Genomic DNA, 16,941 nt, shown 5'->3' on the forward strand with positions numbered 1-16,941 from the left:
CTGGGGCGCTGAAAACCCCTCTCCAATGCTCCCTGGGGCGCTGAAAACCCCTCTCCAGTGCTCCCTGGGGCGCTGAAAACCCCTCTCCAGTGCTCCCTGGGGCGCTGAAAACCCCTCTCCGGCTGGAGGAATCCAACTCTGCCACCCACTGTCAGTGCTGGGAGGGGCCTCAGGCAGTTTCAGAGGGTGGGAGGCTGTTTTGCATCAGTTCACAGGCGTTGGGATCAATTAACAAGCATCTAAACCATCCTCCAGTACAGTAAACAGGGAAGGAACTGCATCTTCTGCCTGACATTTAGAAAGAATTTTCTAAACAATAGGTAGACTTGATTGCAACAGCAAGAAGTTATTTTTCCAAATTTTGCTGATATTTAATTCCAGCTATTTAATGAGTATAAAAAAGTACCTTCACCATCCTCACAGTGAAAGCATCCCTTGTAAAAATACCAAAAATTGCTACATGAATTCACATCCCCCAGTGGATTTTGTTTGCTTGTTCACAGCTGTGGGGAAGGAAAGGAGGAGTGGCCTCTCACTTCCCTCAACCCTACTTTAAAATAAAATGGATATCCAGAGATAGATTTCATTTTTATTGTGTCAGGGTGGGGTCTGGCTTATCTCTAGAGAGGTCAGGTGTTGAAAGCCTGCTCTGGTGTTAGTCCAGCACAGCCTCAGCCTGCAGCTGCTGCATATTGTGTTTCATGAGCTTTACAGAAACTGCAAATTCAACCTAAATACAAACTGCCCAAAGAGCTGCTTTGTGACTTGAGACAAAAACAGGACACAGGCTGCAGTTGACCGTAACCAAAACTTCTGAGGAGACTCTTGTGTGTGCTAATGGCTGTTGATAAAATCCTCACACTCCTGAGCAGAACACCACACTCACCTGTGGGAACAGAGGTCGCTCTTCCCTCACTTTCTTCAGACAATCTGCTACGAGCCTCTTCATGGCTTTGGGGCAGTTCTTGTACAGCTTGCTGAGGTCTGGGGAAGCGTAGCCCCGGCCAACCATGAAAATGATCTGCAAAACAACACAAAGCAGCACAAAACCCGGGTTACACAAGGGGCCTCACTGCTGGGGGGCTTTAGTGCCTCCCAAGGTGATGAAACCCAGTCCCACAGGACACCAAGAGAGCCCTGCAGATCTGGCTGGGTAACAGCACAGCTTAGTAAAGACTAAACACAAATATTCAATGCTCAGTGGTTTGACAATAGTCACTGGGTTTTTCCCCCCAGTAAAAAGCACCAAATCCGATCTTCCTGATGTAACAGCAGCATATTTAACACATACTTAAAATGGGAATTTCCCATAACTGCAAATGTATAAAACAAGATTTTACTGTGCAGCAAAAGCTTTAACCCGAGAATAAATTAACAGGGCATTTCAAATGTTTATAAACAAGGAGGTTTTTTCCTTTGAGTACCTGCACTGTCAATACTGAGGTGAACATTCAGTTCCAGATTTACTGTAAAACAAAGCAGGTTGTCAACATCGCTTCAGCTGGTCTGCATTTGTATTTATCCTGCTTTTCTCGAGGCCAAGGGAATGTGCCATGCCCAGAAATAAACTGGAATGTTCCAAGAGGGTTTCTCACCTGATCTCTGTTGTTTATGTGGGAATAGGGCAGCTCTCCTGTCATCAGCTCATATAACACTATTCCATAGGAGTAGACGTCTGACTGGAAGCTGAAGGGGTTGCTGTCCTGCATCCGGATCACTTCGGGGGCCTGGCAGGGGGAAAACAAATGATGAACAACAACAGAACTTAGGAAGAGAAAGCACAAGAGGAGGGAAAGTATTTTGGAAGCAGAGACAGTAAGCTGACCTAGAAATCAGTGAGCAAAGGATACCAAGCCTTTGATGAGCCTTACTTAAGGCTCTGGGGAAGTTCAGGGAGGGCTACTCCACATCTTACTAAAAATATCAATACAGTTCAGAGCACACAAAAAAGCAATGCTTTAGCTGAACAAGCATTTTGCCATTAGAAAAAATATTATTTGGATTTGCAATGTTTAGTGACTCCTGTTACATCTTACCCAGAACTGAGCCTGAGTTTCACCATCAGTTCTTAAACTGGTATCGAGGTTAAAGGGGAAAAATACAAAATTCTCATCTCTTGTAAATTGATACCAAAACATGGTCAGGAGATGTGAAAGCCAAATACAAAACAGCACATACTGAGGATCAGGGAAGAAATGCAGGAACATTTTAACATATTTGCAAAATTATGAAGCTTCTTAAAATAACCAACATTGAATGATTGAACAAAACAAGGTGTAAACCATTAAAATAACTTTCCCATTGGCTAAGATTTTTTTTCCCCTCCTAAAGAATTCCCTCAGAATTATTGAGCAAAGCACTGAAGTACAGCAGCACAACAACCCCAGTAAGGGATCACAGGAACTTTCAAGGAAACAGAAACAACCTCCCCTTCTATGTAATGGCAGCTCAGCACAGATGGGCTAGAAATTACTAAAATAAAGGATTTTTTTTTAAATGCCTGCCAAGAGCAAATATGCAGGGTTTTTCTCCCCCAAGGTCTGTTTCCTGTATACAAATACATTGTATACCATTGGGTAAATCAGTTTTAAATCCTTTTATGGGAATCTTTTAAAAATTTTGGCTTTTTATAAACTTTTTTAAAAGAAAAAAACATTCCTGCTTTTGGAACTTTGCTTCAGGTGATGTGTGTATTTTACAGAGCACAAACTAGTCTTGGCCAAGCATCCTGATATTTTTAATACACATTTCCAGATATATGGGCAGACCTAAATATTTAAAATAACTCACAAACCCCAAAGCAGAATTCTTGGGTGCCTGGTGCCTACTTTACACAATTAAGCCCTCCAGCACTTCAATTTTAGCTTGTCCTACAGCTGGGATAAAAATCTACACAGGACTAATGGACTTGAATGTCCAAAACAGTGTTTGAGTGACAGATGCACGAGGAGAACATTTAAAAGCAGGGAATGTTTTGCTCACCATCCACAGGATCGAGCCCGTGGGCTGCTCCACCTGCTGGGATCCACTCCACCTGGATTTTACAGTTGCCAGACCAAAGTCTCCTATTTTCACTGTAAGGCCTTCATGAAGAAATATATCTGTATTTTTGTTAAAGAAACTGCAAAAAACTTGGGTCAAGAGTAGTGTATTTTCTGACCTGACAAGCAAGTACTGATGGTTTTATTTAAACCTGCTGTGAGCTGTATGTGAAACAAAGGAAAAGGGATTTTTATGGCAGCCGTGTTTAAATTAACATTTAACACTAAACCAGAGCAGATGTTCCAACATTATTTGTAGATTTATCTTTATGGTGAGCTAGGACAGAAATCAACAGTTCATTACCATCCATGCCTGCAGCTCCTTAAGTAACTGGTGCTGAGAAAGGGAAACAGCACAGAGGGTTCACAACTCAGAAAAGAAAAATAAAATAAAACAATTACAAAGAGAAATAAGTATCAAAATAAAATCTATTTCCATAAAGTTCTCTGGCAGATCTCCTGAGATTTAACTGTGATTGTAACTGGAAATATATGCAGACTATAATTATCTCCTTCATGGATCTGTCTGTTGTGGATACCAGCACTTTCTTTGCTGGGGTTATTTTAAGAAGATATCATTGAATGATTTCACTTAGGAATGCTGCAAGTTCAAACAGATAATTCAGAAATATAAACATGACTGACTCCTTCTCATTTCTATGTCAGGAGCTGAGCTAATTTATTTCACAAAAATGATCATCATTATTAGGGATCACAAATTCCTGGCCTCCTATACACTACAACTGGGTTTTTTTTAGTCTAACTGAAAATGGGCATCCACTGACATTCTGGAACTACTGAACTTGGTGTATTTTTTTATGCTGACATTTGCCAAACATCCTGCTCACATTTCATGGAAGGAAGCCCCAGTTCTTGCTGGTAGCTCCATGGATGTTCCTGGCAATCCCAAAAGCAGGCATTTCAAAGGTGAAAGACATCAGCTCCCAACGTTTTCACTCCAGATGCATCACTAAATAAGTATTTTTGCACGAAACATAATGCTAAAAGGCTGCCTTTTCTTGAGTTTAAAGTAAGATTTCTGGCTTCATTTCTGCCAGTCATGTGAGGAGTTCTAAATATATTAAAAGTACACGAGAAACAGAACCAAACCCATGTGTGCACACAGATGAACAGGCACACACACCTCCCATCAATGAGCAGTGCAGCATTTGGGTACCAGAGGATTGAATAAACCCATTTAAGTAAAGAAAGAGACTTCTGGAGCACAACTGTTGCACATTTTTATCCCAAGTGTGGTAAACAAGCACAGATGTGCTGTGGAAGTCCTTGCTGACAGCAACTTCTTGCTCATCAATGGGGATTGCTCATCAGCAGTTATATATAAAAATATATTTGAAATAGCTATTGCAACCCCCACAGAAAGCTCCATATTAGCAATAAATCAGTGCCTGACTGCAGAAAAGAAGGTTCAGGAAGGATACTATTGGATTTCATGTCTCTGTGGATGATGTTCTTTGCATGTAAATAGCTGTGAAGGGAAAAGCAGAAGAGAGCCATTAGCAAGGCTGCTCACAAACAGCATTTTCATTCCCCACAGAGAGTTTATTCAGTTTATTACACACCCAACCCCTTCACACACCTCTGACTGTTTAGGATGAGTCTACTTTGGGAACAGAGAAATGTAGCTGTGCTCAGTGCAGTAAAGAAATGTCAGGAAGGAGGAGTGGCATCAATTCCATTAACCCTGGAAAACTGGGACTGTCCTCATATCCATGAGATCTGTATCCTGTGCTGAAGTTTACTGTTCCTAACTCTCCTCATTTAAATGTCCCCAGTTTTCTGGTGTCTGACTGGAAACCTGGGTGCTGGATCTACAAAATGAACGAGCTTTGGCAGCAGCAGCTGCTTCTGTGCTCCCAACATCAGAACAAGGGCTGGAAGAGCAGAGAGGTGGGGCCTGGAGCAACTCAGACAGCTGGAAAATGTTTCCAAATACATCTGTGTGAGTCCTGTGGAACAGAGCAGCCACCCCCCACCTCAGAGTATAAATCAGTGTGTGTCAAACACTGCAGTGCTACAGTAACACAGGGGAGGAAGACCCCTTAATTCTGTATTTAGAACAGGATTGCATCTAGCACACTACAGCAAGACCTCAAGCTATAAAAGCAGGTAAAACAGAGAAAATCTAACTGATAAATTACATGAGCCAAGGCAAGAATCCATGGGAAAAAATGACTAAATCAAAGCACAACTGCACCCAACAGTGCTGAGTGAAGAATCTCTCCTTGGTACACCCCTGTGGCTATTTTAGCCCTCCGTGTTTCGGGTTTGGGGAGGGAAGGAAGCCCCAGAGCAGGGCCAGAGCAGCCCCACTCACTCCATGCCCTGCGCCGTCTGCCGGGCGATGTCGATGAGCTGGAACATCTGGAACTTGGTCTCCTGCACGTGCAGGTGTTTGTAGAGGCTGCTGCCCTCACACCACTGGGTGACAATGGCCAGGTTGTCCTTGGTCATGTAGCCCATGAAGAGCAGGATGTTCACGTGCCGGGTCTTCCTAACAGAGGAGCATGAGGAGAAATCAGTGGCTGCATCGAAAACGCTTTCAAAGGTTTTTCAAAATGCACTCCTGGCTGAATGAATCTCATCTTTGGAATCCTAGGCCAATGTGTGAGTGAAGTTTGGGTTTACAAATAATAAAAATATACCACAGTTGCAAATTTTTATAGTTTTTTTTTTAATAAAATCAGTTGGGCTTTTGCTTTTTAGTTACAACACTTCCTTTTAGTTATTTTAAATCAACAATTAAGAAAAGGATGTCTGAAAATGCAAATGGTTTTATATCAATAACCAACATTCACACTTGCAAGTGGTATTAGAAGCTATTGGAATGACAGAAATCACCCTGAAAGCTGGGAAAAAGTGACAGCTTTAGGTAGAAGACTGAATCCCAAGAGAAAACCAAAGCATAACTATAAACCCTAAAGGAATTATCATATGAGGAGATGGTTTTTATGTACCTAATTTGCTCTTTTTCAGAAGTAACATCACAGATACTTCACTGGACACTAAAAACACCCCAGTATTTGAAAGCAGAAAACAGTTACACTGATCAGTGTGTACGTTTAAGGAAAAAAAATTATGATGCTGCAATTTGAAGAGGAGCAGTTCAAGTACTTTGCCTGGTGGTGAGAATTAGGGCAGAATTTATTGATCCTCACCTTTTACTGCCCAGTGTGACCTGAACAATTGTGGGTGTTAACATACCACAGGAACACCTGAACTACAACTCAGTCTCTCCACAGAATATGCAGAATTATCACTACACACTTTTTATTCTTCTCTGGAAATCTGCTTTTTGTGCCTATCACACACACAACATTGGGCCTGAAGGCTCCAGGGAGGGCTGGGATGCAGCATCTGGACTGCCAGGATTTAGCAGGGAAACACCAACTCACCTCAGGACAGCCACTTCATTTCTGAAAGCCTGGAACTGTTCTGGGGTTGGGTCCACAACCTTTAGGATCTTCACTGCTACATCCCCTGGAAATACAATTACCACCAAAGTTGCTAAAAATGCAGCTTTCTTTTCCTCTCCAAAATAACATTAATATATATTGTAATTATAATTCCTAATTTGTGCATAGCACACCTTTACTAATTTGTACAAAGGTCAAGATTTCCCTGCAGACAAATTTCTGTGGTATCAAGCAGTTAATTTACCTGAATTTCAGTCTAACGGAGAAGTCATTAATTAATTATTCACACACCTCCCTTCTATTTTTTAAGGGCTACAGCTGGCTAAAATGATCTTTGCAGGACATACACACGCACACCTGTTTTTATTATCAAATTTAAACATTGATGTGTTTATAAACTATTTATGAAAGTACAGCCCTTCAGCTGAGCACATCAGAAAACCTAACACCTCTCCTTCATTAAATGGCTTTAATTTTGAATTTAATTATTGATACTTGAAGAGGTGCACATGTTCTATTAAAATACATCTTAATATGAAATTATTTTTCATTACCTTGTTCAGGGAAATATTACTGAAGTTATTTTTCCTCTTGATTTCTGTGCTCCATTTCAGTTCCATAATGAAAACCAGGATGTTCATTACTTTTAGTGTAACAATACTGCTTCCCTTGCTGCTGACAATACTTGGGCAAGTATTTACTCATTAAAAATAGAGGGCAGCAGATAAGTTTCTGAAATTTGTTTGTCACCTTTTCTAATGACAATACTGCTATTTAAATTAGAGCCTGAAAGGGTTTCTGTGTTTCTTTTCAAAATCACAAGCCATGAATTTGGAAACATTCTGCAGCTCTGCAAGGTACCTGTTTTCAAAACATTCCCACTAACTACGTATCAAACTCTCACATTCAGCATTTTTCACTGAAAAAACCCCACAGTAGAAGCAATTTATGCTGATTTCCTTTCCCTCCCACATTGAAATGAAGCATGCTAATTAAACCACAAAGGTATTAAAAGAAGGTAAATATAATTTAACATCAGGCTGTGGAAATTCCCTGCTAATAGAAAATAAACCCTTTTCAAAAAGCAAGCTGGTGTAGAACACAGCAATGAGGAGATCAGTGTAGTGGAAACGGAGATGCAGCTGGGAGATTCAGGTTTTGGTGTCTGTGCTTTGCTTTCATTTCAGTGCTGCTCTGTAAGGCAGCTCCTGTTTCTCCCCCGTGCCTTTGGTGGCAGATGAGCTCCCAGCACCACCAAATCCATCTTCCCTGGACTGCTGTCCCACCAGATCAAGACTCACCGTGCCACTTGCCCTTGTAAACTGTCCCAAAAGAGCCTGAGCCTATCCTGGTGGAGAGCATGACTTCACTGGCTTCTATTTCCCAGTAATAACTGGAGTCTCTCTGTCCACGAGGCCTCTGCAACAACAATTCACAGGCTTTAATGTTTAACCGCTTATATTATACAGACACACAAAAAATTAAATAACTTCCTTCATACAAGTTCAAGATGACCTGAAACCTTGAGGGGTTTGTCTTGCAGTTTGGATTTCTGTTTTCCTCAGTTTGTGAGGGGTGGTGGGGTTTTTAGCAAAAAACCCTAACAACAAACCACCACATTTTCTTGGATGTCTTGAACTGCTTATCATGAAGTTCTGCACTAGAAAATTAAACCCTAATCTTAGATCCTAAGAGGAACAAATATTTTACAATCAACTATTTAAAAACATCTGAAATATTTAAGAAACTTCAAAAGTACAGTGCTAAAACTCTCTAACTCTTTTACATATTTAAATGGAAGAAGCCAAACAGATAAGAGCAAAATTCTAGAATGTCTTAGTGAGAAAAAATTGTGAATCCCACTAAGCTTAGAAGCCTTCAAAACATTGAAGATATTATTAATTATTATTCTAACTTTTCTCTCTTTCTTTCTTTCCCCCCATCCCTAAGTTAAAAATCAAACCTTTGAGGCAAAAGTTGCATTTTGTTAAATCTGTTTATCCCTGAGCCATTTGACTCTCCAATGAAAATGAAGGCATTATCAATAACCACCTTCTATGGAAGCAACAGTTCAAACAGTGCTAATAAAGCCAATTTTAAATATATTAAAACAGAATCAAAAAGATGCAGCCTCTAAAGATTTAAAAGGTAATCCTTGGACCTGCACTGACAAACAATGTCACACCACTGCCTGAAATTCATTTGCAACCCAGAACACTTTGTTCTGGGCATGTATAACCCAAGGCAGTAGTGCCATCATTTCCAAATTAATTAAAATTGAAATGTATACACAGTACAGAGCAATCCAAGATTACCTGCACCTGGAAGTGCAGAAATTTATCCCAACACACCACTCCTCCCAGCACAGTTTAACTATTTTTTAAACCGTACTTACAATTTTGTTTTTTTCTTGTGTGTTAGATCCAGGGGCTCTCTCTCTTTGGGCTGGGACTGGGGTTTTAGGCTGAGACCAGCCAGTTGGGCTCATATTGTTAGGACTTCCAGACAGAGCAGAGGGTGAGGCTTTAAGATAGAAATACAAGAAAACAGTTTATGAACAAGAAAACAAACAAATCAAATCATATTAGAATATGTTTGATTTTTGAAACCATACCTGATTCACCATGGCTTCGAATTGCATCCTGCAACAGAGAAGATGGATAATAAAGTTAATAAATATGTGAGAGCACACAAAGGAACAAGCAGGGATGGTGTGGAAATTGCTGTGCCAGTTTTGGTCAAGTGCAATACAGTACTGGCCAAGACCTCCAGGGTTGGGGATTTGCTCATCACACCAATCCTGCAGGAAACCCATGCAATTTGTGAATTCTTACAAAACAGGGAAAAGACTCACAGCATATTAAAAGTACTGCTACCAGAAAGGAAAGAGGAAAAAGGAGGACACAAAACAAGAAGAAACAGCAGCAGTACTATCTGCATTCCCCCTGCACTTCATGCTCGTGTTCCAGGTGTGGACAGAGCTCCTGGGACAGCCTCTGTCCCCAGGGGACAACTCCCAAACAGCTTTTGGGTTCAAAGCAGGGCTTTTAAAAACCCCCCAAATATTCCAACTCAATATCCATTGTGAAATAACTCTACCACACTACTTCAACCCCCAAAAAGGCTACATCGAGTGCCCCTACTCAAACCCCTCTCCTTCTCCAAGCACACTCCCACAGGGAATTGGGCATTTGAGCAGTGTTTTCCCACAGGTCACCAGGACAGTGCCACAAGTCTCACCTCATGCCACGGGCACAACACAACTCTACAGCCATGCACAAGAGAGAACTAAGCTCTGACAAACAGCACTCCACAGCATTTCTCACCTGCCACTTGTATTATCCCAAAGTACAAACAGGAAAGGGAAAATATCCAGGGACTGTGTAAGTACAAAGCAAGAACATGCACTACAGAGAGGTTAAACACCGTCAAAGTTAACAGAAGTCAATTCAAACTCTCTAACTAATTAGTAGAATAATAAATGTCAGATTGCATAGGAGGACAGAACAAGCCCACATTCCACTACCCAGTTTCAAATTAAGATTATCCTTAGCAAAGATTCAGTTATGAAATACATTGTTTTAGCTCATTAGTTGCATTCACCCAGGCTGGACTATGTACAGCATTCTTGCAGATTGCCACTGCTCAACACCTGAGTGGACTAAAATCTGCAAGAACTGTCAATGAAGAACTCTCCAATCTACTATTTTTGTTCATTTTAAGGATAACAAACCTTTCAGAACTTGAATGAGTAACAAATGCTTGGTTTTGTACATCAGCCAGAGAATGTAACTGCTTTCAAGGAAGCTGGCAAAGGACAACTAAAGAATTTAAAATGTTTCTCGTACTCATGATATGGAGTTCTTACTTTGAAAAAGTATTTTTGAGCTTCAACCCTGATGTGAATATTTTCTTATTTGCTTATGAATTCAACAGCAAACAAACCAATCCCCTGTTCTTTAGAGCTGCTCTTACAACACAAGTAACACCATCCCCAATGCTGTAGTCTGTCAACTTTACTTTGATGGGAAATAAAAACAGTACAACTTGTTCTTAATCTCAGGGCTTTGTATGGGTACAGTCAATAAAAATAGTTTCCAGAGGAAAAAAGCCACACAATGGATGTGTTTTGAGAAGGTTTTGCTTTAAAGACTGTGTGACCTAATGCATTCTAATCCAAGTCTATTCAAATCCAGAGGAAGATGAATTCAGCCAGCTAAACTAAACATGAAGCTCTTCATCAATTTGCCTCTTCCCATTTACAGCCTCAATATTTTGAGTATAAACATGCTGGAAAGATTCTCATCAAATCAGCTCCAGATTAAACACTTCACGTGGACACTGCCATGGCTTACAAGTTACAGCAATCCTGTTAATCACAAGAAAACAAAAGGCATCAAGGAAATACCTACTCTTCCCCTCAAACAAAACCGTCTGCACCAGGAGCTGGGAGAAGCATTCAGGCTGTTATTCTAGGCCACACAGTAAGAGATAAAAGAAAAGAACAGAGGAAGTATAAAAACAAAAAAATTTAATTAAATGTTAGGCTAAATGAAAGAAAAAGTAACCTAATTTGCTTGATAAATGACAATTAAGTGCAGTAAAATTTTTAAGTATTCCTGCTCAAACCCAGAGGTTCACTAGGACCTATCCTTGGGTAAACCACTTTTTAATGATGGTTTTTCTCCTGGTATACTAGGAAGTCTCTGCTACTTTCTTTTTGCATTGCTTTGAGGCCTTCTAAAAGCCTTTAGGACCTAACAACTATCTATCTTTATGATAACGTGAAGAGCCAGAATAGAAAGCTTTTCTGTCGTTACTGCTCTGCATAAAGAATAAAGCAAGCAATGGCTCCTTAAAGACTCATCACTCTACCAAGGTCAGTAATTCAGATTTTCTAGAGCACTTTCATTGTGGTTTGTGCCATCCAAGATGGTCAGCCAGGCCTCTGAAGCAGCAAAAAGGGCTGTGAGCCAAAGAAACCCAAAGAGACAGGGAGGACACCTTTCCCCATAAATCCCAGCTGACAAAAAGCCTCTGGCCAAAAATGCTTCCTGGGGCTGCAGGGCACTTTTGTACTGTTCCCAAGGTCCAGCGGAATTCTCACTTCAGAGTATCTTCACATTTCACAGAAGCCCATAAATCACCAGCTGAAGATGCAGGGGAACTCAGCAGTCAAAGGCTTTTGCTTGGCCTCAAGAGTTTTTAAACTATTCCAGAGGCAAAAGCAACAAACAGTGCTCACTCTCTCTGGAGTCCTGCAGCTCTGCACTTTCTCCTGCCAGCCCTTCCTCCACACCATTTTGTTAAGGTTATCACAAAACGAAATTTAAAAAACCCAACCACACTTTAGGCCTGATTTCCAAGGGTTGTCTCTCACTGCCAGTCTAAGGAAAATCCAAGAAAAAGATGCTTGAAGGCAAGGAACAGCAGAAAGTGTCTCAGACAGAGCTGGCTTTAGCCCACAGGCCCAGAACTGCTGTTAATTCCATACAGGTATAAGACAAAACAGATCACCAGGAAGCTTCTACCTGAGCATTCCAAGTCCAAGAACTACACCCAGACTTAGAGCACCTTTAGTCTGACTTAAAATAAACACCAGCCCCCCAAAAAAACCCAGACTTTTAAGTTTGAAAGAACATTTTTAGACATGGCTAAAAAGCATTTCTTCGTGAAATTGAGCTTAATAGTTAAGCTCCACCCCATCTTTGCACACACCTAAAATTTGCCTATTACTCCAGCAAAGTTGATAGACTGCAAGAATTAATTATTGACTTCTTATGCAAATATGTCTTCTAAACTCTTCACCACTCAGCCAACTGAAGCAAACAGTAAGCAAATGACAGAAAGGCAAGAATGAAAACCATCCAGTGACTATTAATGGGCAGTGGCAGTTTTAGTTTAACTCTGTGCTCCTTGCCCCCAGCAGCGTTACCTCGATTATCCGGCTGTCTACAGGCATTGTGGTGCTGACCATGTGCACGTTTGGTGTGGATGTGGAGCGCTGTCTTTGGGACAGAGAGCCCTCAGAGGAAGGGTTAGATGGGTTGAAAGTGAAGGCATGAGGTGTAGAATACCTGTGCTGGGAGCTGAGAAGGAAAGAGAGAGAAAGGGAAAATTGTGGTTATTTTTTTCCCCTCCAGCAAGTGAAAAACACTGTTCAATGTAACCTGTCCAAAAGCAATATACACATAATTCCAAGCAGAGAAAAAGCTGGGACTTACACATCAACTAAACTATTTGGTCAGCTGAATCATTCCCAGTTTAATTTAAGAAATAAATTTTAAAAACTTGAAGATCTTGTCAGCTCACATACTTCATTAGTGTGTTTAGCTGAGGTCTGTTTCTGCTGTTACAAATTTTGCCACAGTTCACCTCAATCCCCATCAAATCATGTTTAATACTCTGACAAAATACTAGCTCTGAAAGATGAATTCAGGACTGTGAAATTAAACAAACTGCTCATTTCAAGCCTGTTAAATGCACAGCTTAAGAGCTAAGCCCTGAATTTGTAAAGCTTTGCAAGACTGTTCAATGGTTTGCACAGAACAGCCAGCAAGGAAGTCATGAAACCCAACACCAGTTAAAAGGAGGCCAAGACTAAAATCCAGCTCAACCAAGAGTTATAAATCACAGCTAAGGCCACTCAGACCATAAGGATCCCAAAACACATACGTATCTTAACTGAAATGGGCCAGCCTTCACAAAACCCTTCAAAACATCTATTAAGTTAATAAGTCACCGTTCAACAACACTGGAAATACGAGTAAGATGGCAAAGATCAATTCCTGATGCAGTTCCCATTAAAGTAAAGAAATAAATACATAGAACCATTTACAAGTCAGCTACGTGCTCTGTGCCTCATTCCTGAACAGATTTTTCAAATGGGTGTAGAAAAAACAAAAGCTGGCCTGCTCTCTTCAGCCTCTAGAATTTCAAGGAAAAGAATACAGGCACACGTTAGGATCAGGGGACAGGCCCCTTGCAAAGGGACACATTTCAGCACTTAAAACTACAGGAATGTTCTCTTTAGGTATTCAGAATTTTGCTTAAGAGGAACATATTTTCAGTTCCCACTGTTCTCTCTTTAAACTCCTATCTGTCATCATAAATATCAGAGCATTATTTTAGTTCATGGATGTGAATCATCCACCATGAGACACAAACCCTTGATGCACACTACCTGATCAGATAAATGAAATTTGTTCACAAAAATACCAAAAGGGAGCCTTGGATTTTCTTAGGCAGGAAAACAAAGGTCTCCAAAAAGCCTTTAATACCCTACCTTAAGATTTTAAGGCTAAAAATTAAACTATAAAATCTCAACTCAATGTTTTGGTGGATCTAAGAACAAGAAAAAACTGCCTGTGATGAAGTGGTGTTGCTGCCTTGCACATTCATCCCAACCTTCTATCAGATCGCTCTGCTTTGGAGGAGCTGGGGGGTCTTTTGTTGCTTTGGATTGATTGTTTTGAAACAAGTGTATTTCCCAAAAGAGAAATGACAGGAAATACAAGCTTACCTAACAGGTATCCGGGAGACAGACTCCCGCATCCGTCTCATTGTCAAGGGAGGTAGTGCAGGGACACCACTGTCACTGATATTTGAATTTGGGAACAATCTGAAATATCAACAAAAACAATTACAGTTTCAACTGCTACACTACCTCCTGTACAATGCTCTTGAAAGCTGAAAATTTACAGGGCTGTTTCTTTGCAGCATGATTAACTTCACGAACACATTCCTATCTTTACATCATGTTTGTCCTCTGTGTACAACTAAAACCTCTGCCTTCAGACTCCCAAAGAAAAGTTCCACGTGTTCTTTCTAAACTTGAGAGACAAAATCTTTTTATATCAGACTTCGGATTTTCCTGAAAGGGTACTTGACACAATTAAGTTCTATTAAAGCCAGGTAACACCAAGTGGCACAAGTCATCCTGCACTCTCTTAGTAGGAGAAAAAGTGTAACTACATGACCAAGTTTAGTTATAAAAAAATTCAATCACTAAGACACATAAAAACAATTACAGGCTTTAACACTTTTGCATAAAAGGACTTCTTCTAACGTAACAATTTTCAACTTTTTGTAACTGGTATTAGGAAAAGTATTATCCTTCATCTGTTTTCTCACCATTCACCATTTTCAACAGTGAACACCAACGCTTCCAACAGCTAAAATCCAACTGAATCATGGCCTGGTTTATTCCTACCAAAAGTGTTGTGTGAGAGGAATTGCTGTCCCCCTGTTCAAACAGAGGGCATTAGAGCAACTGCCTGGTCATTCCAGGTATTTGTTTGCTTGTCCCAGAATAATAAAATTCAGAGCAAGAACAAAATGCAGTTAACATGAATGGCCTTCTCCCCCTGGAAACAGACACTCATTGCTGGGTGTTTCATGAAATCAATACCCAACTCTGCACACCAACCACGGGGACTGCACTTCCCAACAATCCAAAAGGATCTCTGTGGTAAGAGATACAAAACCAACTGCCACGCAGAATTGCTGCTGCCATTAGAAAGGAACAGTCCTTACAAGAGCTGCCTGATGTTGCTCCAGTCCACACACATGGTTGGCACCTTGGTGCTGCAGTGCTCGTGGAATTTGTAGCCACATGTCTGACACCGAAAGCCATTGAGCAGGAACTTCTGGCAGATGTCACAGAAGGCTAGCTTCAGAAATGTCTTCCGAGCCTGGAAAACACAGCAAGTGATTAACCCAAGCTCATTAGCTCTTCATTAACCGAGATCTAGATCTTCAAACAGAAGAAATAAACAACTATGCTAAAATGCTATCAGAGCCCCCAGATTGCTACTGAGTTTAAAACCACACTTGAATATTCTGGCATGGATTTCCAGTTTGGTTGGAAACCTGGAAAGTTTAGAAACACTGAGGGTTTTATTTACAAAAAAAAACCAATCAAGGAAAAAAAAAAAGGACAAGTGTTCTGTCAAATGCAAAAGCAATGTTCTTGCTCAGCAAGGGGACAGAGCTGTGTGAGCCAGGAGCTGGGGTTTTTGTTTGTTTCCAGTAACACTAAAGAGGTAGAAGAGGATCAGATCAGAAGGCCCACCTCATTTTTTTTATTAGCCAAAACTCTTGGTGTTTATGATTAACCAATATCCCTTGCATGAGAAATAAATTCCTTAGTAATTAAAATAGTCTAAGGAACTTCTACTTTTTTTAAATGGCAGCCTACTTTGCTTTTTTAAAAGCTTCTGAAGTATGAAAAAAGATTCAAATGAACCAAGGGGTTTCTTCTTCCAGAACACACTGGGGAGGAGGAAGGCTCCAAATTTCAGCTTCTTCCAGATCTGGAGAAAAATACTCATTTTCTGGTGACCAACTGCAGATGGCATTTTCTGTAGTTTTTTTTTAAAATGTAATGTAGACGTAAAGTGACTTTCAGGTTTTGTAAATCAATCCTAACCTTTCATATGGATGTCAGTGACAATCCTTTAGGTTTGCCAGTTGGCACAATGTATTTCTAGAACAAAACAATACAAAGGCTGAAATATAGAAACAGAGTTCCTTCCCAGGAAGGAGAACATATTGCAAGGTACAACTGTTAAGAGATGGGCATTATCTCTTTGCAAACAAAAAAGAATTTAAAAAAAAATTTAATTAAAAAACCCACAAAGCACAAAACCACCTTCTACTTATTTGTTCTGTATGGAATAAGTAATCCATTTCTGAGAAGGAACTACAAACTAAAACCTTTCATTCCCCAAAGGACACTCTGTCAAATCACAAGGCAGCATGAACTCACAAAACAATGTCATGGCCTGCAGAATTAACAGCACCCCGAATATGCAGTACAAATACCACCAGTCCAATAAAGCTGCTGAACTTATCCAGCCTTTTTGACTGACGAGACAGAGATTGAAAATGCAAATTTTCTCCCTTTACTGGACTCTAAAGATGTCGTTATCTTAACACAACAGTTACAGACATAGGCATTTATATAAAATGAAAATGGCAATCATCAGACCTGTGAAGAATATGCATGTTGTGAGCTTTGACAGTCTCTGACACCTGGGGATCACCAGTGTAATAAATACAATTCTGGCATTTCACTGCAAACTGATACTTAGCCAATTCAATTGGTGGGGAGCGGGGGTGAAGGAATCAACCACAACTTCTGAAAATCCCTGTGTCCAGAAAGCCAGAAGTTATCTAATGCCCAAAGCATTCTTTGGCCAAATATGTGGTTCAATGGATGCAACTGACACCAGAATACAGAGCAGGAAAAGCTTACAAAATTGTGTGTGGTGAGGGGAACGTGATCGAGGAAGTCCACTCGCAGCTCCTCTCCAATCAGGGAGGCAGCATCTGTGTTCCAATCCAAACGCACTTTTTTTCTGAAAGAGAAAATGGGGACAACAAAATCACTTTGGAGATAAGCCTGGCCTCATCAACAATTATGTTTTGTGAGTTTTCTTGAGTAAGCTGAAAACAAATAC

At 40.4% G+C, this 16,941-nt stretch overlaps 1 protein-coding gene across 9 annotated transcripts in view; it reads right to left on the reverse strand.

The window, feature by feature from the left end:
• RAF1 (Raf-1 proto-oncogene, serine/threonine kinase) overlaps positions 1–16,941 on the reverse strand; it is a 65,516-nt gene that overhangs the window by 1,184 nt on the left and 47,391 nt on the right. For 4 of the 9 annotated variants that reach the window (XM_048315775.1, XM_048315774.1, XM_048315772.1 and 1 more), the window contains exons 5-19: positions 16,737–16,839; positions 15,014–15,171; positions 14,001–14,099; positions 12,414–12,567; positions 10,891–10,950; positions 9,805–9,810; positions 9,093–9,120; positions 8,874–9,001; positions 7,780–7,897; positions 6,458–6,542; positions 5,380–5,556; positions 4,484–4,530; positions 2,983–3,101; positions 1,596–1,727; positions 887–1,021 (exon numbers count right to left, since the gene is read on the reverse strand). In XM_048315775.1, coding sequence (XP_048171732.1) covers positions 887–1,021; positions 1,596–1,727; positions 2,983–3,101; positions 4,484–4,530; positions 5,380–5,556; positions 6,458–6,542; positions 7,780–7,897; positions 8,874–9,001; positions 9,093–9,120; positions 9,805–9,810; positions 10,891–10,950; positions 12,414–12,567; positions 14,001–14,099; positions 15,014–15,171; positions 16,737–16,839 — 1,549 coding nt within the window. The remainder of the gene's footprint in view (positions 1–886; positions 1,022–1,595; positions 1,728–2,982; positions 3,102–4,483; positions 4,531–5,379; positions 5,557–6,457; positions 6,543–7,779; positions 7,898–8,873; positions 9,002–9,092; positions 9,121–9,804; positions 9,811–10,890; positions 10,951–12,413; positions 12,568–14,000; positions 14,100–15,013; positions 15,172–16,736; positions 16,840–16,941) is intronic. The other 5 variants (XM_048315779.1, XM_048315776.1, XM_048315777.1 and 2 more) reach the window with 5 other exon arrangements.

The sequence above is a fragment of the Corvus hawaiiensis genome, chromosome 11, assembly GCF_020740725.1.
Source record: "Corvus hawaiiensis isolate bCorHaw1 chromosome 11, bCorHaw1.pri.cur, whole genome shotgun sequence".
In the NCBI taxonomy this organism is placed as follows: Eukaryota; Metazoa; Chordata; class Aves; order Passeriformes; family Corvidae; genus Corvus; species Corvus hawaiiensis.